General features: G+C 40.6%; 1 protein-coding gene across 1 annotated transcript in view; it reads right to left on the bottom strand.

The window, feature by feature from the left end:
• LOC128688504 (uncharacterized) overlaps positions 1 to 24314 on the bottom strand; it is a 436494-nt gene that overhangs the window by 147361 nt on the left and 264819 nt on the right. The window contains exon 9 of the mRNA XM_070084744.1: positions 537 to 625. Coding sequence (XP_069940845.1) covers positions 537 to 625 — 89 coding nt within the window. The remainder of the gene's footprint in view (positions 1 to 536; positions 626 to 24314) is intronic.

The following is a 24314-nucleotide window of genomic DNA, read 5'->3' as shown; positions in this document are numbered from 1 at the left end:
GTGTATTTTAAATATTAACTACTGTGGTTGACATGTATGTCATATCGGTCTTTATGTTCAAGCCAAAGGCAAAATTTCAAAAAGTTTTGTTAAAATCTTCCAGTATGAAGAAAATATCATTGAAAGCTAAATAAAATGTTGAAAAACTTTTTTGAAAGTACAGTAAATTAATTGGACATAAAATTGGTTTGCAGATGATGGATGTTGAAGGAGATAGAAGTCTCCAACAATAGCCAAAATTACTTAAGAATTTTTAAAATTATAAAAAAAACATTTAAAAGTTTAGAAAAACAAATGCTCCCCAAAAACTATTCATAATGTTTAGCCAAACTTCCACACCATTTTATATTTTATTATTATTATCAACTCCCAAGGACGCCAGTGAATTAAGTTACAATAACTTTATTGAGCTTTACCTAGGTAAATATTGTGTGCCTTCAAGAAAACAAATTATATAAAAAAACATAAATAAATAAAACACCTAAATAATGAGTGAGTGACTACTGTCCAGGTGGAATGAAGTGTACCAGACTCACCAGTAGTAGTTGCCGACCTTAGCTTTGTTCCGGAGTACAATTACTCCTGAAGGAGTCAGACCCAAGAAGTATTCTATGTTGTCTTCTCCCTGGCAAAGATAAAATCCTTAAATGCAATAATGGTTATAGAGTCTAACCTTTTATCACACCACCTTCCTCTCCAGCACTGATAAATGACTAACCATCTTAGGTGTAATTTTTTGTATGATCGAAATGCGCCATGAATTTTCAGGAAATTTCGACTTGGCCAAAGTGCAGCAAAGAGGATCCTCTTGATGCACAATTAGTGCAGTGTTGATACTGGCACTCACAGAAGGAGAGTAAACGACAAAAAATAAATATGGTGAAAAGGAGGTTTGGAGAGATTACATAAAACACTGCACATATGCTAATTACACAAATTCATCATAATTAATCCAGTTAAAGCATCTAGGCAATAAATGGTTATGCTACAACAGTTAAGGATCACGGCCTTGATTTACTGCTAAATAAATGTGGGCCATACTACACCAGGCGTCATGATCAATCCTACATTTATGATTCCTACCTGAGGAATGTGATGATTACTAAGGTATTCTGAGGAAGGTGACCTGAAGACAGGTACAACCCAATGGGAATAACTAAGTCCATTGAAAAAACATGTTGCTCCATTTTTAATCAAATCATATACAAATCATGATTCAAAGCCATTAGGTTAGGTAAGGTTCGTCTAGAAACAGGACAAGTGTTTTCTGACGCGGGTCTTAGATGACCCGCCCTTGGAGCTTTTGATTATCTGACCGAGGCCTTCCGCTGGCTTGCCGGTCCACGCCTTTAAAAATTATGTTCAAAACCATGACTGTAGTAATCTACACGGGCTCATAACACTTGGCGCTTCATACAAATGTAATTCATGCCTATGAAAGCCATCTTACAATATATCATTATTAACCACTTACCAGTAGCTCCTTACCTTCAAGTGTCAATAAATCCAAAATAAATACAGAGAAAAAATGTGGATGCGTGCTTACTCCGCTCCAGGATGAGAGATTGGAGTCAGAGTCAGACAATAGACAATGACGGTGGTGTGCAGCACAACTTATGCTTCCAGAGGCAATGGGCTGCCAGTCTAAAGCAGAACATTCCAAGTTTTTTCCTTAAGCTGCTAAATGACCCACATTGGTTTATCGAACTGGATGAACAAATGAAGATATAATGGAGTTTGAATGTTCATTTGAGGCCTCAACTAAACAACTTCATTAGATGGTCATGGTGAATTTCTATGCTCTACACAATAATTTTTCCTATTATCCCTCTGATTTGTGGCTTCTGTGTAAACTTTGTCGCATGCGGAAGGGATGGAGAGGGGAAGGACAAAACTATACGGACGAAGGAAGGATACAAAAAATAAGGGACAGGAACAGGACCCAGTGGGAGACTCATTTTTTATATACATTCCCAAAACCTTGAACTGAAACCGAAAGAACAAGACAAAAAAACAGGCTAAACAAAAATAGCATCTGGTGGACTCTTGCCATAAAGGGTCTGACGACCGTCTTGATTTTTCATTTATCACGATGGTACATTATTCTATAGGCGGTGTTGTGTCCTTTGTTTGTACTCTTGTATCCTTTGATGCCCCGAAGGCCAATGAGCCGTGTCAAATACTAAAGCATCAATTTGAAGACTGCTATTAATCGCTATCAAAAGAAATTGTTCCTCTCCTCCCCCCCAAAAAAAGAAACAAAAAAAAAAAAAACATGAATGGCTGTTAATCAACTTCTATTCAGTGCCGCAGCCTTTAAAAATGACTGGAGCGAGGGAATCAAGTTTAAATAAGAAATCTGCCAGTGAGCAACACCGCCAACACACGCCCAACGCGCACGGGAAATTTGTTCGCTTTTGTTCAGGGACAACAGCACTATCACAGCTACAGTAGCACCACTACCACCCAGCAGCCGCATCCTGGCAGCGCCACCAAGAGCATCAATAGCAGCAGCACCGACAATCAGCAGAGTACCACTAACACCAACTGCACAGGGAATAGCACCAGTACTAACAATAATTGTACAGGGAACAGCACCAGCACTAACCAATTGCACAGGGAACAGCACCAGCACTAACATCAACTGCACAGGGAACTGCACCAGCATTGACACCAGATGCACAGGAAACAGCACCAACACTAACACCAGTTACACAGGGAACAGCACCAGCACTAACACCAAATGCACAGGGAACAACAGTACATACCACTAACACCAACTACACCAGGAACAACACCACCACTATCAACTACACCAGGAACAACACCACTAACATCAACTACACCAGGAACAACACCACTAACACCAACTACACCAGGAACACCACTAACACCAGCTACACCAGGAATAACACCACTAACACCAGCTACACCAGGAACAACACCGCCACTAACACCAACTACACCAGGAACAATACCACTAACACCAACTACACCAGGAACACAACCACCACTAACACCAACTACACCAGGAACACCACCACTAACACCAACTACACCAGGAACACCACCACTAACATCAACTACACCAGGAACACCACCACTAACATCAACTACACCAGGAACACCACCACTAACACCAACTACACCAGGAACACCACCACTAACACCAACTACACCAGGAACACCACCACTAACACCAACTACACCAGGAACACCACCACTAACACCAACTACACCAGGAACACTAACATCAACTATACCAGGAACAACAGCACCACTAACACCAACTACACCAGGAACACCACCACTAACACCAACTACACCAGGAACACCACCACTAACACCAACTACACCAGGAACACTAACATCAACTATACCAGGAACAACAGCACCACTAACACCAGCTATACCAGGAACAAGAACACCACTAACAATAACTACACCAGGAACAACACCACTAACATCAACTACACCAGGAACACCACCACTAACACCAACTATACCAGGACCACCACTAACATCAACTACACCAGGAACACCACCACCACTAACACCAACTACACCAGGACCACCACTAACACCAACTATACCAGGACCACCACTAACATCAACTACACCAGGAACACCACCACCACCACCACTAACACCAACTACACCAGGAACACCACCACTAACACCAACTACACCAGGAACACCACCACTAACACCAACTACACCAGGAACAACACGACTAACACCAACTACACCAGGAACAACACCACTAACATCAACTACACCAGGAATACCACCACCACTAACACCAACTACACCAGGACCACCACTAACACCAACTACACCAGGAACACCACCACTAACACCAACTACACCAGGAACACCACCACTAACACCAACTACACCAGGAACAACACGACTAACACCAACTACACCAGGACCACCACTAACACCAACTACACCAGGAACACCACCACCACTAACACCAACTACACCAGGAACACCACCACTAACACCAACTACACCAGGAACACCACCACTAACACCAACTACACCAGGAACACCACCACCACTAACACCAACTACACCAGGAACACCACCACTAACACCAACTACACCAGGAACACCACCACTAACACCAACTACACCAGGAACACCACCACTAACACCAACTACACCAGGAACAACACGACTAACACCAACTACACCTGGACCACCACTAACACCAACTACACCAGGAACACCACCACCACTAACACCAACTACACCAGGAACACCACCACCACTAACACCAACTACACCAGGAACACCACCACCACTAACACCAACTATACCAGGAACAACAGCACCACTAACATCAACTATACCAGGAACAAGAACACCACTAACACCAACTACACCAGTAACAACACCACTAACACCAACTACACAAGGAACAACAGTACCACTAACACCAACTACATCAGGAACACCACTAACACCAACTACATCAGGACCACCACTAACGTCAACTACACCAGGAACACCACTAACACCAACTACACCAGGAACAACAACACCACTAACACCAACTACACTAGGAACAACAGTACCACTAACACCAACTACATCAGGAACACCACTAACGCCAGCTACACCAGGAACAACACCACTAACACCCACTACACCAGGAACACCACCGCCACCACTAACACCAACGACACCAGGAACACCACCACCACCACCACTAACACCAACTACACCAGGAACACCACCACCACCACTAACACCAACTACACCAGGAACAACACCGCCACTAACACCAACTACACGAAGAACACCACCACCACTAACACCAACTACACCAGGAACAACACCGCCACTAACACCAACTACACCAGGAACAACACCGCCACTAACACCAACTACACCAGGACCACCACCACCTCCAGCAGTACTACGACCAGCTGCATCTTGCCTGTCATCCTGATTTACCACAGTGGCTGTTGCAACTTATTTCGATTTCAAATCTTTCCTTCCCTGCAGCAGTATCCCATAACTTAAAGTCATTGTATATCACACCAAACCTAATATATTAAATAAATTGCTTAATTCATTTTTTTCACATTATCTCCACAGGTTCCCTCCTTCCCTACCAACTTATCCAAGCGATACAATCTAATTTGACATCAAGGCGGCAAACCACGTTCCTAAAATTAATGCAAATTTGATGTAGGAAGTCCAAGCGGAATTTGAACTTATGAAATATAATTTCAAACTAAGACCTAATATGTCGCTACTTTACAAGATTGTAATAATGTATTTATAAAATATTTTTTTTAAGTAGTAAGTAAAAATTTACCGTTTACAAAACGTATTTTGATACAGTTGTGTTATTTATTCAATATAAAAATGGTGCTCTCAAGGTATTGTATTCCACAGTTGATACAAGGGTTAAAAAAATCCATAAATTCATAAATATTACAGACATAAGAACTATTAAAACACAGGAAAACGAAAGCTGGTGTACACTGAACATTATTAAAAACTTGAAATCTATCTGTTATCTTATACGTTCATGAAAAAAAAAACAAATCCAGGTAGAGTGCAACACGTTTGACAGGATTCCATTGCACACTCGCATTGTGATTTTTTATCATTTTCCTGTAATTAGAATAATAATAATGTAAATGTAACGTAGTTTAAATGTGCTGATGTGACTTTTGGAAAAGTTTAGAGTCCCAAGGGTACCAACACACAGGTGGGGGGGGGGGGCGTCAAAATATGGGGTAGCATAAAACAACTGGAGAGTGAAATAGATGAGATATCTGGTTTAATTATGCCAGATAAGGAGTGTATCATCGGCATGAATGACGGACTATGAAATACGTGAACGGTGTGGGCTCCTGTAATAGTGAAATTCAAGAGTGACAACTACAATAAAATTGATAACTGGAATATAAAGAGACGCAGCGGCGTCTGGAAATGTGGCACATCTCATGTAAGCTTCGCAGTTGACTGCATTAGACTGCCATGTTGACCAACCTCTAGTATATATTAGGGAAGCGTTAGGAAGTGGGATTCAAGTAATATTTGGGGTAAGTGTGTTTCTTAAATTTTGGTATTTATAATTAGTTAATTGTATGATATAAAAATTAAAGTATGTAATTTATGTACATTCTCTACGTACATTCTATGAAGGTGTATATTTTGTGAACCAAACCACTAATTAGTAAAGTCAGGTCATTAATCCATATACAGTTCACAGACATAATATTAATAAGCGTTATGTCTGTTTTAGCTGTGCCCTCCCCAAATTGTGTGTGTAATAATTAAGGACTGCCTGTAAACTTCACACATTTCTCACACGTATGAAAGAAATGCAGTATCCGCATGTATGGTTGTTGTCCTGGTATACAATAAGTGTTCCCGATGTGCTGTACAAGTTGCTTCCCTTTACTGATATACCTGGACATGCCTGTGTTTAATTTCGAGAGTTCTTTAGGTTTCGCAGCCCGGCCTGAGGCTAGTATACCGTGTTGAATGCCTGGTCAACTAGGCTGTAGTTGCAAGTTAGGAACAGCAGGATAGTCAGCAGAGCCTGGCATAATTATCTAGCTCTTGTAGTATGTAGCAGTCTAAGTTTCTCTTCAAAACTTGTTTGAAATATTCCTATGTTCAGTAGTAATGCTGTAACCTAGCTGTAACCTAGCTGTAACCTAGCTGTAGCCTAGCTGTAACCTAGCTGTAACCTAGCTGTAACCTAGCTGTAGCCTAGCTGTAGCCTAGCTGTAACCTAGCTGTAACCTAGCATGCACGAGGAAAAGTGAACCAATAACGTCAAAATTGTTATATGTGTGAGTCTGTCACACCAGGAACAACACCACCACTAACACCAACTACACCAAGAACACCACCACCACTAACACCAACTACACCAGGAACAACACCACCACTAACACCAACTACACCAAGAACACCACCACCACTAACACCAACTACACCAAGAACACCACCACCACTAACACCAACTACACCAAGAACACCACCACCACTAACACCAACTACACCAGGAACACCACCACCACCACCACCACCACTAACACCAACTACACCAAGAACACCACCACCACTAACACCAACTACACCAAGAACACCACCACCACTAACACCAACTACACCAAGAACACCACCACCACCACTAACACCAACTACACCAGGAACAACACCACCACCACCACTAACACCAACTACACCAAGAATACCACCACCACTAACACCAACTACACCAAGAACACCACCACCACTAACACCAACTACACCAAGAACACCACCACCACCAACTACACCAGGAACACCACCACCACCACCACTAACACTAGGAACAACACCACCACTAACACCAACTACACCAGGAACACCACCACCACTAACACCAACTACACTAAGAACAACAGCACCACTAACACCAACTACACCAGGAACACCACCACTAACACCAACTACACCAGGAACAACACCACCACTAATACCAACTACACCAGGAACACCACCACCACTAACACCAACTACACCAGGAACAACACCACCACTAATACCAACTACACCAGGAACACCACCACCGCTAACACCAACTACACCAGGAACACCACCACCACTAACACCAACTACACCAGGAACAACACCACCACTAATACCAACTACACCAGGAACACCACCACCGCTAACACCAACTACACCAGGAACAACACCACCACTAATACCAACTACACCAGGAACACCACCACCACTAACACCAACTACACCAGGAACAACACCACCACTAATACCAACTACACCAGGAACACCACCACCGCTAACACCAACTACACCAGGAACACCACCACCTGGCCTGGTGGTTAACGCTCTCGCTTCACACGGCGAGGGCCTGGGTTCGATTCCCAGCCAGAGTAGAAACATTGGACGTGTTTCTTTCCACCTGTTGTCTATGTTCCCCATCAGTAAAATGGGTACTTGGGTGTTAGTCGACTGGTGTGGGTCGCATCCTGGGACACTGACCTAAGGAGGCCTGGTCACAGACCGGGCCGCGGGGGCGTTGACCCCCGGAACTCTCTCCAGGTAAACTCTCCAGGTAAACTACACCAGGAACACCACCACCACTAATACCAACTACACCAGGAACACCACCACTAACACCAACTACACCAGGAGCACCACCACCACTAATACCAACTACACCAGGAACAACATCACCACTAACACCAACTACACCAGGAACAACACCAACACTAACACCAACTACACCAGGAACAACAACACCACTAACACCAACTACACCAGGAACACCACCACTAACACCAACTACACCAGGAACACCACCACCACTAACACCAACTACACCAGGAACACCACCACCACTAACACCAACTACACCAGGAACAACACCACTAACACCAACTACACCAGGAACAACACCACTAACACCAACTACACCAGGAACACCACCACCACTAACACCAACTACACCAGGAACACCACCACCACTAACACCAACTACACCAGGAACACCAACTACACCAGGAACACCACCACTAACACCAACTACACCAGGAACACCACCACCACTAACACCAACTACACCAGGAACACCACCACTAACACCAACTACACCAGTAACACCACCACCATTAACACCAACTACACCAGTAACACCACCACCATTAACACCAACTACACCAGGAACACCACCACCATTAACACCAACTACACCAGGAACACCACCACCATTAACACCAACTACACCAGGAACACCACCACTAACACCAACTACACCAGGAACACCACCACCATTAACAGCAACTACACCAGGAACAACACCACCACTAACACCAACTGAAGCAGAATCTCCACGACTATGGTGCTCTTCGCACCTACTCCAAGGTTGAGGGACTGATTACCTCATCTTCTGTATATAGTCCTACTGTCTTCAAGTTATGTCCTAGAATTTGTATTGATAAAGCCATTGGATGGCGAAACGTCTACAATAAAGATACCCAGATGTTGCACATGTGTGTTAATTTCGTCTTGTCGGTATTATATACCATTCCTGCACAACTATGGCAGCTGCCATCACCAGGCTTACACATCCACACATTCTGCACAAGCCATCATAATTTTGCATTTTAATGAAAAAAAATGTAGTTATTTGATATACACTTATTAACCACTACTTGGAAAAGACCCGGGCCGGGAGAATACCGGCGAATAAAAAAAAAAAAAACAATGTCTTAACTGCTTTCCGACGTGAATTATAAAATAAAAAAATGAGAATGAATGGACAATCAGCAGATGAAAGGAAATGAAGGACTGGTCTTGATACCGCGGAAGTAATAAATAATGCAATGCACAATATAAAATACTGAATTCAAACTAGCAGAAAAAAATACCATAGCAAATTGTCATTGAACATCACGATGATTTCCCGGATGTGCATCACACGAGCGATCCGAACCCAACGTTACAGGAAAATTAATATATTCTAACCCCTCAAGGAAGGTTCCTTGACGCTGGCGAGGGGTTCTTGATCTTGGGAATTGGATCTGTGCTCCAGTTCCCTAAATTAAGCCTGAATACCTTCCCCCCCCTCCCCCCACAGGCGCTGTATAATCCTACGGGTTTAGCGCTTCCGTTATAATAATAATTATATTAATAATAATAATAATATATTCTTGGGCAAATGTAAAGTCCTGCTGGTTTGGTTACTTTATAAATACATATTACTCACCTTCATATACATGTAATTTTACAATTCGAGTTACTTTCAAAGTCTTAATTTGCTGAGTCACAAAACGGTACTCATGTTAATGTTGATAATATACTTCCATTAACAATGTTTGCTTTAAAACATGACCAGTTCTTTCAAGTTTCTGAAGCCGATATTACATTAAATTAATAAACAAGGTTAATGCCAATTGTGAATTAATATAAAAGATAATATACACAAAATAAAGAACCTATCAGAGAGAATATTAGAATAATGTAATTACACTAATACGTAAGAAACAACACGACTTAGGCAATACTGTTTTATTCATAATACAATATATTGATTATTATACTTTATAAATGAAACTTCAATGCAGTATTACTTTTATATATTGTAAATGGGGTTTGACAGGCATGATCTGGCTGTCCTCGTGACAGAGCCAATGACTACTATATAACTTAAAACGTATGAATCACACTGCAATTCTATTGTGCCATAGCATGATGGAAAATACTACCCAAAAAAAACAGGGTTATATGTATAGAGAGTTATGGATGTAAGGGATGGCAGGGGAGCGAGGTAATGTTACAGGTCTTCGTAAGGATAGTACGTGTACAGTAATACTAGTACTGTCTGAAGTGTAACATTAATCAGTATAAAGTGTCAGGTGCTTTCAATGGCCCATTGGTAAGCATCATGAGATTTATAATTTCAAAAGGAATCTGGCACGGCCTTCGCTACACTGGTGTGCAGTTATGGCTCTATCCTGCTTCCATCTATATACAACTCTCTACAAGTTGCACTTACCCAAACACACACACACCAACCTTCACACACTCCGAGGTCACAACAACAAGATTACTTCAGAGTTTCCAGCCCTTTAAATTCATAAAAGCTCTTGATACTTCCTAACAAGTATATTAAAGCGTATCTTCGTGAAATATTTTTTTTCAACACGTCGGCAGTTTTCCACCGAGGCAGGGTGACCCAAAAAAAGAAACACTTTCACCATCATTTACACAATCATTGTCTTTGCAGAGGCTCCCAGGTAAGGCAGTTTAGAAGTCACTCCAAACAGCCAATATCCCAAATTCCTCCTTTAAAGTGCAGACATTATTCTTCTCACCTCCAGGACTCGAGTCCGGCTAATCGGTTTCCCTGAATCCCTTAACACAAGATTACGCTGCTCACACTCCAACAGCATGTCAGGTCCCAAAAACCTTTCGTCTCCATTCACTCTTATCTAACACGCTCACACATGCCCGCTGCATGCCCAAGCCCCTTGCACACAAAACCTTTTACCCCCTCCCTCCATCCTTTCCTAGGACGACCTCTACCCCTCCTCCCCTCCACTACAGATTTATACATCCTTCAAGTCAATCTATATTGCTCCATCCTCTCTAAATGACCAAAATAAATACACATTTACACTAAATATACATTTAGTGTAATAGCTCTCTCTCTCATGTGTGTGTGTATATATATATATATATATATATATATATATATATATATATATATATATATATATATATATATATATACATACATAATGTGCCGAATAGGTAAAATTGGTCAATTATCAAGAACTAATTTAAAATTAATTTTTTTTTTTTTTAAATTCTCCCATACGTTTAAAGATATATTTTTTTCATTTATGTTAATAGAAAAATTAATAAATTTGTACCAAAAGAACCTTAGGAAACTTGCCTAACCTTATTATAACAAGCGCAATTTAATTCAGTCTAATCCAGCTAAATATATTTTAGATAAGTTTACAATTTAATAAACAAACAGAATGAAATATATATTTTTTTTGTTAAGTTCAGAATGATTTTTTGCGAAATTATTGCATACACAAATTTTCCTTTGCCTTAGTCAGCAAGAAGAGCGCTGCTATTTAAGGCAATATTACAAGTTTTATCTATTCATGTCTTATTTATGTTACTTTGCCATAAACTGTGGCTCGTACGTTGGTTTGCGTGCAGCCAGCAGCAACAGCCTGGTTGATCAGGCTCTGATCCACCAGGAGGCCTGGTCACAGACCGGGCTGCGGGGGCGTTGACCCCCGGAACTCTCTCCAGGTAAACTCCAGGTAAGGTTTGTGACACAGGATTTTCCTTCCCTGAATCTGTGCTGGTTGTCATTTATAAGCTTGTTCCATTCTAGGTGCTCCACCGCTCTCCAGATAATCTTCTCTATGACTTTGCATACTATGCATGTCAGTGATATTGGTCTATAGTGCCTCGTGTGTCTCCTTTCTTAAAAATGGGGACTACATTTGCCGACTTCCATACCTCATATAGTTGCCAAGTTTCAATGGATGTGCTGAAAATTGTTAGTGGCACACACAGCGTCTCTGCTCCCTCTAAGGACCCACGGAGATATACTGTCCGGTCCCACTGCCTTTGAGGTATCAAGTTCACTTAGTAGCTTCTTCACCACCTCCTTGGTTGTGTGTATTTCATCCAGCACTTGTTGGTGTAACCCCTCCCCCCCATTGTGACTTCCGGGAGTCCTGTCTCCACTGTGACTACTTCCTTAAATCTCGTGCTGAGCTCCTCACATACTTCTTGGTCGTTTCTTGTGAACTCCCCACCTTCTTTCCTCAGCCTGATTACCTGGTCCTTGACTGTTGTCTTCCTCCTGATGTGGCTATACAACAGCTTTGGGTCAAACTTGACTTTCGATACTATGTCGTTTTTGTACTGTCGCTGGGCCTTCCTTCTTATCTGTGCATACTGCTCTCAGACTAATGTCTATTTTCCTGGGTCCTTTGTCTTCTGTACTTTTTCCATTCTCTAGTGCACTTAGTTTTTTGCCTCCCTATACCTGTGGGTAAACCAAGGGCACGTTCTGGTCTTTCCATTATTTCTGTTCCCCTTTGGAACAAATCTTTCCTCTGTCTCCTTGCATTTTGTTGTCATGTAGTACATTTTGTTTACTGGTTTTCCTAACATTTCTCTTTCCCACTGAACCTCCTGTAGGAAGTTCCTCATGCCTGTGTAGTCCACCCTCCCCTTTTCTAGTTTGGCTTTTCCCATCCTACTCCTGTTACTCTCTCCACTTGAAACTACATATTTAAAGCTCAGAGCCACGGGATCACTAGCTCCGAGGGGACTTTCATACGTGATGTCCTCGATGTCTGAGCTACTCAGGGTGAATACAAGGTCCAGTCTTGCTGGTTCATCCCCACCTCTCACTCTCTCTCTCTCTCTCTCTCTCTCTCTCTCTCTCTCTCTCTCTCTCTCTCTTGTAGTGTCCCTAACATGTTGATGCACGAGGTTTTCCAGTGCCACATCCATCATCTTGGCTCTCCATGTTTTGGGACCCCTAGTGGCACAAGGTTTTCCCAATCAATCTCCTTGTGATTGAAATCACCCATAAATAGTAGCTTTGCTCTACCCATGTGAGCTCTTCTGGCCACCTCAGCTAGTGTATCCACCATTGCCCTGTTGCTCTCTTCATATTCTTCTCTTGGCCTCCTGCAGTTCTTGGTGGGTTGTACATCACTGCAATGACTGCTTATGTCCCCCTAGACTAAACTGTACCTACTATGTATTCCCTTTCGCCCATTCCTTCCATTTCCTCAAATCCCATCGTTTTTTAATGTGCAGTGCAACTCATCCTCCCCCCTCTGCTCCCTCTATCTTTCCTCAGGATCTGATATCCGGGTGGGAAGACTGCATCTGTTATCATCATCCCGGTGAGTTTCGCTTCTGTGAGTGCTATGATGTTTGGGGACGTCTCCTTGATTCTTTTATGCCACTCCTCACATTTATTTGTTATTCCATCCGCATTCATACACCAAACCTTCAACTTCTTTTCTAAAACTGTGATCTGGGGAGAACGTTAGGGTTGGAGGAGCGGGAAACCTGGCAGGGAACTGTGTGTGTGTGTGTGTGTGTGTGTGTGTGTGTGTGTGTGTGTGTGTGTGTGTTTGTGTGTGTGTGATATTTCAGAGAGGGTGTAGTCTCATCAAATTTTTTCCAATGTGTGCATCGTTGGCGGTGTCCCGGAGGCCATTAAGCCCAAACACACACACACACACACACACACACACACACAAAGGAAGGAGGAAAGAATAAGAAGGGGAGGGTAAGGATAGGAAATAAAGAAGGAGAGGGGAGGGACAGGGAAGAAAGAATGAGAAGGGGAGGGATAGGAAGGAAAGAATAAGAAGGGGAGGGAGAATGAAGAGGGAATGAAAAGCGAGGGAGAGAGAGAATGAAAGGCGAGGGAGAGAATCAGAAAGGGGGATGAGAGAAAGAAAGTGAGGAAGGAGAAAAAGAGGGGAGAGAGAGGAAGGAGGCGGGGTGGGGGAGAGAGAGAGAGAGAGAGAGAGAGAGAGAGAGAGAGAGAGAGAGAGAGAGAGAGAGAGAGAGAGAGAGAGAGAGAGAGAGAGAGAGAGAGAGAGAGAGAGAAATTTGTAAATTCTTTTATAATGGTTATTTTTTCATAACTGTATTACAATGGATATGATTCAGAAATTTTAAATCATTTTTCCATGTTTTTTCTTCACAAAAGACTTCAAGAATATAAAGTAAGCCATTTAAGAGTATATATCAACTGTATTTTGCATATCTGATTACAGGGTTAATATTCTTTCGAGTGCTGTTTATAAAATTGTTAGGAATTTGCTAAGACTATTGATGTCTTTCCGTCGTAAGCAGATAAATTGAACAACAAATATTTTGTATTTAACATCATTAATGTCTGTTGTGTTCATAAATAGCTATTTTTGCACTGAATTGTTTGATTTTTCTTATGTTTAATAAGGCGCAACGATCGGTATCATTGGCTAACAAGTTGTCTAGCTATCCTTATTAACCACTAGTGCAAATTAACTTGAAGTCACTTGATAGCCACAGCACGTAGCGATGCAATAAAACATGAATGTGTTTCAACTTACCATAATGTATAATGCAAATGATTATTTATATCCTGGTGCAGTGTCTACACCGGTCTTTAGCACTTACGTTGGTCCTACATTTTATAACCGGTTTGGAATTTACTTACTGTTAAACTTTCAAGGGTAACAGATAATTTATTTTTACTTTTTACATAAACTCCTCACCATTTATGATAAAACCAACTCTACAGTTACTCTGTTTACTAGCCAATACATCATATGCATAAATACCTAAAATATATAATTTTCTAAGTTTTTTATAAGTATTATCCTGAAGAATCATTAAAATTTTTCGGGTTACAGAACACTGAAATTTTAATATGGAAATGCAGTCATTTACATCTAAGAAAATGTCGGTTTCTACTTCCACGAACTGCTCACAATTCACAGATTCTTGCCCCTTTCTCAATCACATACCAGGGACCCACATTCGGTTCCCTTGTATGTTACTGAGGTATGCTTAAATCCTTCAGGAGCACTGTAACAGTCTTCCTGGAGCCTCAGGTAATGGTCCAGGGTTCATTTACCCAGTAACTTAGTACAGAATCTAATGTAGATATTTCACTTAAGTAAAACCTTCAACTACCCGATTACTAGTCAAATGCATCCATATCTTTAATATGGTAAACAATAAAAAAATGTGAACATGAGTTGCTTCACAATGTGTGCAGTGTTCGTGTCAGCCGCATGTTAAAGAACAGCTGCTCGAGAATGTAATATGGGAAGAATAATCGTAATTTTCTCCAGTTTTGCAGACGTGTCGAGGATATTTCCCCTGTCTAAATTCAGAGGGAAGCGAGTACAAAAGACTGATATCCACGGTCTAGCGGCCACTGGCTGCAAAGTCCTCGGTAAAAGTAGTGATTTGAAGCCTCATGTTCCTCCCCCTGTATTACAAGACTACACATGAATTACTAGGGATAATTTCAACCGAAGGGACCTATCAACATGGGTACTGAACCTCTTACGAACACACTCAAAAGGTTCGTGTTTTGAAATTGCCTCTTAATAATATTCACTGTATTCTAGAAATCACAGAGTTAAATTAACTGTGCAATAATACAAATTTAACAAGTCGAGACAACTACTAGCTAGTGCCAGCGTTAGTCAAGGCTCAGAGAATGCATGAAAGTGAGCGCTTGCACCAAGAGCAGCCACCACAATTATTGTTAACCTGTTTCTTGCGCTTATTTAAGAAAGTGAAGAGGTTACTATTATTATTCTGATATTGCGCGTGACTGCAAATAAAGAAAATTACAGGAAACCTGAGTAAATTCATGTGCTTACGCAAAATCTTTAGAGAATTAGGAAGAAGAGGCAAGAGAAGCACATTTTATGCTATTAAGTGATGTGATATCGCGTAACCTGGATATCAATTTAGGCGATATCTCAGAGTTTCAAGCCTACTAGTCCAGGCTGATACATTGATCACATGAGAGCCTCTGCTTCCTATTCCTCTGAGGATGTGTAAGCACATGAAAGCGTCTGTGTGTACATTATTATATATATATATATATATATATATATATATATATATATATATATATATATATATATATATATATATATATATATATATATATATATATATATATATATATATATATATATATATATATATATATATATATATATATATATAGATATACATATGTAATATATGTATATATGTCGTGCCGAATATGCAAAACTGGTCAATTAGCAAGAACTCATTTAAAATTAAGTCCTTTCTAAAATTTTCTCTTATACGTTTAAATATATATTTTTTCATTAATGTTAATGTAAAAATTTTTAATTTTGCACCAAAAGAATCTTAGAAAACTTACCTAACCTTATTATAACAAGAACAATTTATTTTAGCCTAACCCAACTAAATATATTTTAGATTTGTTTACAATAATTTAATACTAAACAAATACAGTGAAATATATTTTTTTCGTTAGGTTCAGAATGATTTTGGCGAAATTATTGCATACACAAATTTTCACTTGTCCTATATGGCAAGATGAGCGTTGCTATTTAAGCCAAGATCGCAAGTTCTGCCTATTCGGCACGACATACATATATATATATATATATATATATATATATATATATATATATATATATATATATTTATACATATATATATATTTATACATATATATATATATATAAGTAGTGAAGAAAGCGGCTGAGCGGTGTATCCGGTTTTTAGGCATGCGGCTGAGCGGTGTATCCGGTTTTAGGGGTGCGGCTGAGCGGTGTATCCGGTCTAGGACCAGCAGCTGGAGGGTCACCTTTTTCACACCTAGGTGTTACTTCCGGTTTTGACCATGACCTCGCCCTCGAGACTACCTCACCCTTGACCCCCCAACCAATACCCCCACCCACCACGACCCCCCCGCCTCGCGACCCCACCATCGCGCCGCGCGCCCGCGCGCCCGCCCGCGCGCCCGCCCGCCGCCCCGCGCGCCCGCCCGCGCGCCCGCCCGCCCGCGCGCCCTTCGCGCGCCCCGCCCGCCCGCGCGCCCCGCCCGCGCCCCTTCGCGCCTTCTGCTGCGCCTTCTGCAGCGTCGTCCGGATCGCCCCCGCGCCTCGAATTTTTTTCCGATTTTTTTCGAATTTTTTTTGAATTTCATTTTCTTGTGCTCTCCATCTCCTTGGATCAAGGTTTTTTGGATTGCCCCTCCTTCCACCCCCCATCCCCAAAAAATTTCTCAATATTACCAAGTTTTTGCATTCCCCCCTATGGGGGTTTCTCCATCTCCTCGGATCAAATTTTTTGAGGTTCCCCCTCTCACTTTCACCCCCATCCCAAAATTTCTCAATATTACCAAGTTTTTGGATCCCCCCTATGGGTTTTTCGAAATTCTCCATCTCCTCAGATCAAATTTTTAAGGTTCCCCCTCCCACTTTCACCCCCCAATCCCAAAAATTTCTCGATAATACAAGTTTTGGATTCCCCCCTATGGGGGTTTTGAATTTCTTATGATCACCTTGGATCAAATTTTTGGATTACCCCTCCCACTTTCACCCACCCCCCACCTCAAATTTTTTTTCTCGATAATACAAGTTTTGGATTCCCCCCTATGGGGTTTTCGAAATTCTCCAATTCCTCGGATCAAGTTTTTTGGGTACCCCTCCTTTCACCCCCCATCCCCAAATTTTCTCGATAATACAAGTTTTGGATACTCCCCCCTATGAGGTTCTCAATATCAAAGTCTCCACTTCCTCGGATCCCCCTCCCACTTTCACTCCCACCTCAAATTTCTCGACAATACCAAGACTCCATCTCCTCGGATCGAGTTTTTTGGATCCTCCCTATGGGTTTTCGAAATTCTCCATCTCCTTGGATCAAATTTTTGGATTACCCCTCACACTTTCACTCCCACCCCAAAATTTCTCGATAATACAAGTTTTTGGATTCCCCCCCTATGGGGTTTTCGAAATTCTCCATCTCCTTGGATCAAGGTTTTTGGAATCCCCCCTCTGGGGGTAAGCATTCAAATGAACTCCTCCTATGGGGGCATGCTTACTACAGGTCTAAACATCTTCCCCTTATTATTTTAAAATGAACTAAAAGTTTCCTCTCATTAAGTCAAATGAACTAAAAGTTTCCTCTCATTAAGTTAAAATGAACTAAAAAAAGCGTTTACTCGGCGGTCAGTGACGTCACGCGCACACAGGTTGAATCAGGTCGGTCCTTTTAGTTCATTCAAGATAATAAGGGAACATAGTAGTGACGTCACGTGATGACCGCGCACACAGGTTGAATCTTGTCTACCCTTTTACCCACCCTCCCAAACCCTCACACTCCAACCATCACCTCACAATTTTCACTCATAACCCCCAATTTTTCTCGTTTTAACCCTTTTAGTTCATTAAAGTGGGACACATGCATCAGAAAGTCACCACATCGCTTACATCCACTTTCGTTAAATTCACTACTCACAATTTTACATATTACGAAGTTAAATACGCACTTTTACTTTTGAACATCTTCAAAACACTCTCATAAATCATTTGAATACTCACAAAAAATACCTTTATACATTTCCAAACAACACTGAATTACTCCAAAAACATCATTCGAACACCCCCAAATCACCTCTGAATACTCCCAGAACACCTTCATAAGTACTCTTGCACATCATTTGAACACCTTCATAAGTACTCTCATAATCATTTGTACACCTTCAAAACACCTTTGAATACTCACATAAACACCCTTGAACACCTTCAAAACACCTTCAAAGCACTCTCATAATCATTTGAACACCTTCAAAACACCCTTGAACACCTTCAAAACACCCTTGAACACTCTCAAAAACAACATTTGAACACACTCAAAACACCTTTGAACACCTTTGAACATTTCCAAACAACACTGAAACACTTCCAAAAAACACAATTTGAGTACTCCCAATTACACCACTGATTACTACTAAAACACCGCTGAATTCAATCAAAACACCCTTCAACACCTTCAAACACCCTTGAACACCTTCAAAACACTCTTGAACACCTTCAAAAACACCTTTGAACATTTCCAAAACACTATTTGAGTACTCCCAATTACACCACTGAATACTACTAAAACACCGATGAATTCAATCAAAACACCCTTCAACACCTTCAAAACACCTTTGAACACCTTTGAATACTCACATAAACACCCTTGAACACCTTCAAAACACCTTTGAATAACCTCAAAACACCTTTGAACACCTTCAAAACACCCTTGAACACCTTCAAAACACCTTTGAATAACCTCAAAACACCTTTGAACACCTTCAAAACACCCTTGAACACCTTCAAAAACAACATTTGAACACACTCAAAACACCTTTGAACATTTCCAAAACACTATTTGAGTACTCCCAAATAAGATTTGACATCTCTAATTTATCTGCACTTTCATTAAATTACAACTCATCCCTCAGTCTCCAGACTAGGCATTTTCTCGTTTTTTACCCTTTTAGTTCATTAAAGTTATTAAGGGGACACAATACATCAGAAAAAAGTCACAAAAACTAACTCAAACACTTTACTTTGAACACCCCCAAAAACACTCTCATAATCATTTGAATACTCACATAAACACCCTTGAACACCTTCAAACACCTTTGAATATCGTTTTTAAACTAATTTCATCACAACCCACTTATATCATCTTTTTCGGTAACTCTAATTCGACAACAACACCCACAACACCCACATCCCACAACACCCATGAACATTTCCAAAACACTATTTGAGTACTCCCAATTACACCACTGATTACTACTAAAACACCGCTGAATTCAATCAAAACGCCCTTCAACACCTTCAAACTCCCTTGAACACCTTCAAAACACTCTTGAACACTTTCAAAAACACCTTTGAACATTTCCAATCAACACTGAAACACTTCCAAAAAACACAATTTGAGTACTCCCAATTACACCACTGAATACTACTAAAACACCGCTGAATTCAATCAAAACACCCTTCAACACCTTCAAAACACCTTTGAACACCTTCAAAACACCTTTGACACCTTCAAAACACTCTTGAACACCTTCAGAAAACACCTTCGAACATTTCCAATCAACACTGAAACACTTCCATACCCAACTATTGCGACATGTTTTCAACACCCCCTCCATTCTTTTTCCAATATATCATAACTTTTCAATTCTATAATTTCTTTTTAAAATATTCACACATTACCTTTATATTCAGTAAAATCTCTCCATATTTCTAATTACAACCCTCCCCATACCCCTCTCCATCTCACCCGCATTCTTCACATCCACTCACCCATCTCCCAACATACCTCTTCTGAACACACACACAAAAAAATCACATTTCACATCCACAAATGCATCTCAAATCCACTAAAATCACTGTAACCAAGATATTCACACACACACACCTTACCTAACCTAACCTAACCTAACCTAACCTAACCTAGCCTAACCTAACCTAACCTAACCTAACCTAACCTAACCTAACCTGTCCTAACCTAACCTAACCTAACCTAACCGAACCTACCCTAACCTAATTTAACCTAACCTAACCTTACCGAACCTACCCTAACCTAACTTAACCTAACCTAACCTATCCTAACCTTACCGAACCTACCCTAACCTAACCTTACCTAACATAACCTACCCTAACCTAACCTAACTTTACCTAACCTAACCTAACCAAACCTACCCTAACCTAACTTAACCTATCCTAACCTTACCTAACTTATCCTAACCTAACCTAACTCCCCATACCCCTCTCCATCTCACCCGCATTTCTTCACATCCACTCACCCATCTCCCAACATACCTCTTCTGAACACACACACAAAAAAATCACATTTCACATCCACAAATGCATCTCAAATCCACTAAAATCACTGTAACCAAGATATTCACACACACACACCTTACCTAACCTAACCTTACCTAACCTAACCTACCCTAACCTAACTTAACCTAACATAACCTAACCTAACCTTACCTAACCTAACCTAACCTTACCTAACCTAACCTTACCTAACCTACCCTAACCTAACCTTACCTAACCTAACCTAGCCTAACCTAACCTATCTTAACCTTACCTAACCTAACCTTACCTAACATAACCTAACTTAACCTAACCGAACCTAACCTAACCTTACCTAACTTATCCTAACCTAACCTACCCTAACCTAACCTACCCTAACCTGTCCTAACCTAACCTAACCTAACCTAACCTAACCTAACCGAACCTACCCTAACCTAATTTAACCTAACCTAACCTTACCGAACCTACGCTAACCTAACTTAACCTAACCTAACCTATCCTAACCTTACCGAACCTACCCTAACCTAACCTTACCTAACATAACCTAGCCTAACCTAACCTAACTTTACCTAACCTAACCTAACCTAACCAAACCTACCCTAACCTAACTTAACCTATCCTAACCTTACCTAACTTATCCTAACCTAACCTAACCTAACCTTACCTAACATAATCTAACCTATCTTATCCTAATCCAACCTAACCTAACCTTACCTAACCTATCTTATCCTAATCTAACCTTGCCTAACCATTACCTAACCTAACCTAACCTATCTTATCCTAATCCAACCTAACCTAGCCGAACCTATCCTAAAATATATTGGAACACCCCCAAAACACTATTTGAGTACTCCAGAATTACTTTGAACGACTCCATTTTGGATATATCCAAATTAGTTTTGAAAACTTTATCGTAAAATCGAACATTATTTTCTTGTTGGTAAAACACACTCAATGGTAGAAATATTTACTCGATTTCCGAATAGAAGCACTGTCCTCGCTCTGAGAGACTCATTGTGGGTCACCCCAACACATGGTGTAATGCGCTTCACACCCAAGGTAGAACATAACACCTGCGTCAACTCAGGACAGACAGGCGCCATGTAATGCGGGTAACATCCAAGGTAGAAAATCATCTCTTTCCAGACCAACTGTCTATCCTAACCTAACCTAACCTAACCTAACCTAATTCCTAACCTAACCTAACCTCACCTAACCGAACCTAACCTAACTCCATCAATCACCTCTATCCTAACCTAACCTAACCTAACCTAACCCAACCTAACTCCATCAAACACCTCTAACCTAACCTAACCTAACCTATCCTAACCTAACCTAACTCCATCAAACACCTCGAATACTACCTAACTTAACCTAACCTAACCTTACCTAACCTACCGAACCTAACCTAACCTAACCTAACCTATCCTAACCCGTCCCAACCTAACCTAACCTAACCTAACCTAACCTAACCTAACCTAACCTAACTTATCCTAACCTAACCTATCCTAACCTAACCTAAACACTGACTAACTTTGAACCAACTCTGAACACCACTGATCTTCTTCAAAAAAATGCTCTGCACATCATTTGAACACCTTCAAAAAAAAACACCATCAAACACCTCCGAATACTCCCAAAAAAACACTACTGATTACTACCAAATCACCACTGAATACTACCAATCACCGTCAAAATCACCAGAAACTAAGTTTAACATCACCATCTAACATCCTTTTTATAGAAATCCCCTCAAATCACTATAACCAAGAACTCCCTCCCCATTTGGCGCATAAAAAAAAAAAAAAAGCATGAACACAAACCTAATACGCAAACACTTAGTACATGATCACCATCAACTGAAAACATATCTTATACACACACATAATATAAGACAATCACCAACTACAATCACCCATGTTCACTTACCTCAAAATCACTAATATCACAGAAAACAATAATTTTTATAAACATTTCACACACACACACACAAAAAAAAAAATCATATTTGACAATATCTAAGCGCACTCACCTCACTACCACCAACACACGATGTCTCACCTCACAGGACCGACGAGGTCACCTCCAGTGACGTCACACTCCCATTGTGTTACTTGGTGGTTGGTAACATCACACCTAACCCCCTTGTTTCAACCTGTTGTACCCTACATTATCTAAGAACACTATATCCAAGACGATTACCAGATTTTATGATCCCCAACACCAAGATCACAGAAAACACACATTTTTATAATTATTCACACAAAAATCACGATCACCAATTCCATATCATGTTTACCGTCATCTATCAACACTAATCACCAAGATCACCAAAAAATCTAAGATCATGCATCTCAAAACTACTATGATCACTGAAAACACTTATTTTTTTAAACATTCGCACAAAAAATAAGACATACACAAAAATACCACAACACTTCCACCAACATCTATAACATAACATGAGCACTATAACATATCACTATCACAAAAAAAATAATACACAAACACCCACATATTATACATTTCAATTGGAAATTTAAGACATGAGACATACACACCAAATCTAAGACATTCACCTCCAACTAAGACATACACATCACCCTTAAAACTTCCTTCCTTATTCATTCCGCATATCTCCTAGAGCTGTTTTAACCCCGACGGATCCACCACGACGTAGGAGCCAGAGTGTAGTAGGTGGTGTTGGAGTGGTGATGGTTCCTCTGGCTCCTACGTCGTGATGGAACCGTCGGGGTTAAAACAGCTCTAGGAGATATGCGGAATGAATAAGGAAGGAAGTTTTAAGGGTGATGTGTATGTCTTAGTTGGAGGTGAATGTCTTAGATTTGGTGTGTATGTCTCATGTCTTAAATTTCCAATTGAAATGTATAATATGTGGGTGTTTGTGTATTATTTTTTTTTGTGATAGTGATATGTTATAGTGCTCATGTTATGTTATAGATGTTGGTGGAAGTGTTGTGGTATTTTTGTGTATGTCTTATTTTTTGTGCGAATGTTTAAAAAAATAAGTGTTTTCAGTGATCATAGTAGTTTTGAGATGCATGATCTTAGATTTTTTGGTGATCTTGGTGATTAGTGTTGATAGATGACGGTAAACATGATATGGAATTGGTGATCGTGATTTTTGTGTGAATAATTATAAAAATGTGTGTTTTCTGTGATCTTGGTGTTGGGGATCATAAAATCTGGTAATCGTCTTGGATATAGTGTTCTTAGATAATGTAGGGTACAACAGGTTGAAACAAGGGGGTTAGGTGTGATGTTACCAACCACCAAGTAACACAATGGGAGTGTGACGTCACTGGAGGTGACCTCGTCGGTCCTGTGAGGTGAGACATC

This window comes from Cherax quadricarinatus, chromosome 13, assembly GCF_038502225.1.
Source record: "Cherax quadricarinatus isolate ZL_2023a chromosome 13, ASM3850222v1, whole genome shotgun sequence".
Lineage (NCBI taxonomy): Eukaryota > Metazoa > Arthropoda > Malacostraca > Decapoda > Parastacidae > Cherax > Cherax quadricarinatus.
This window is presented reverse-complemented; position numbering and strand designations above follow the sequence as displayed.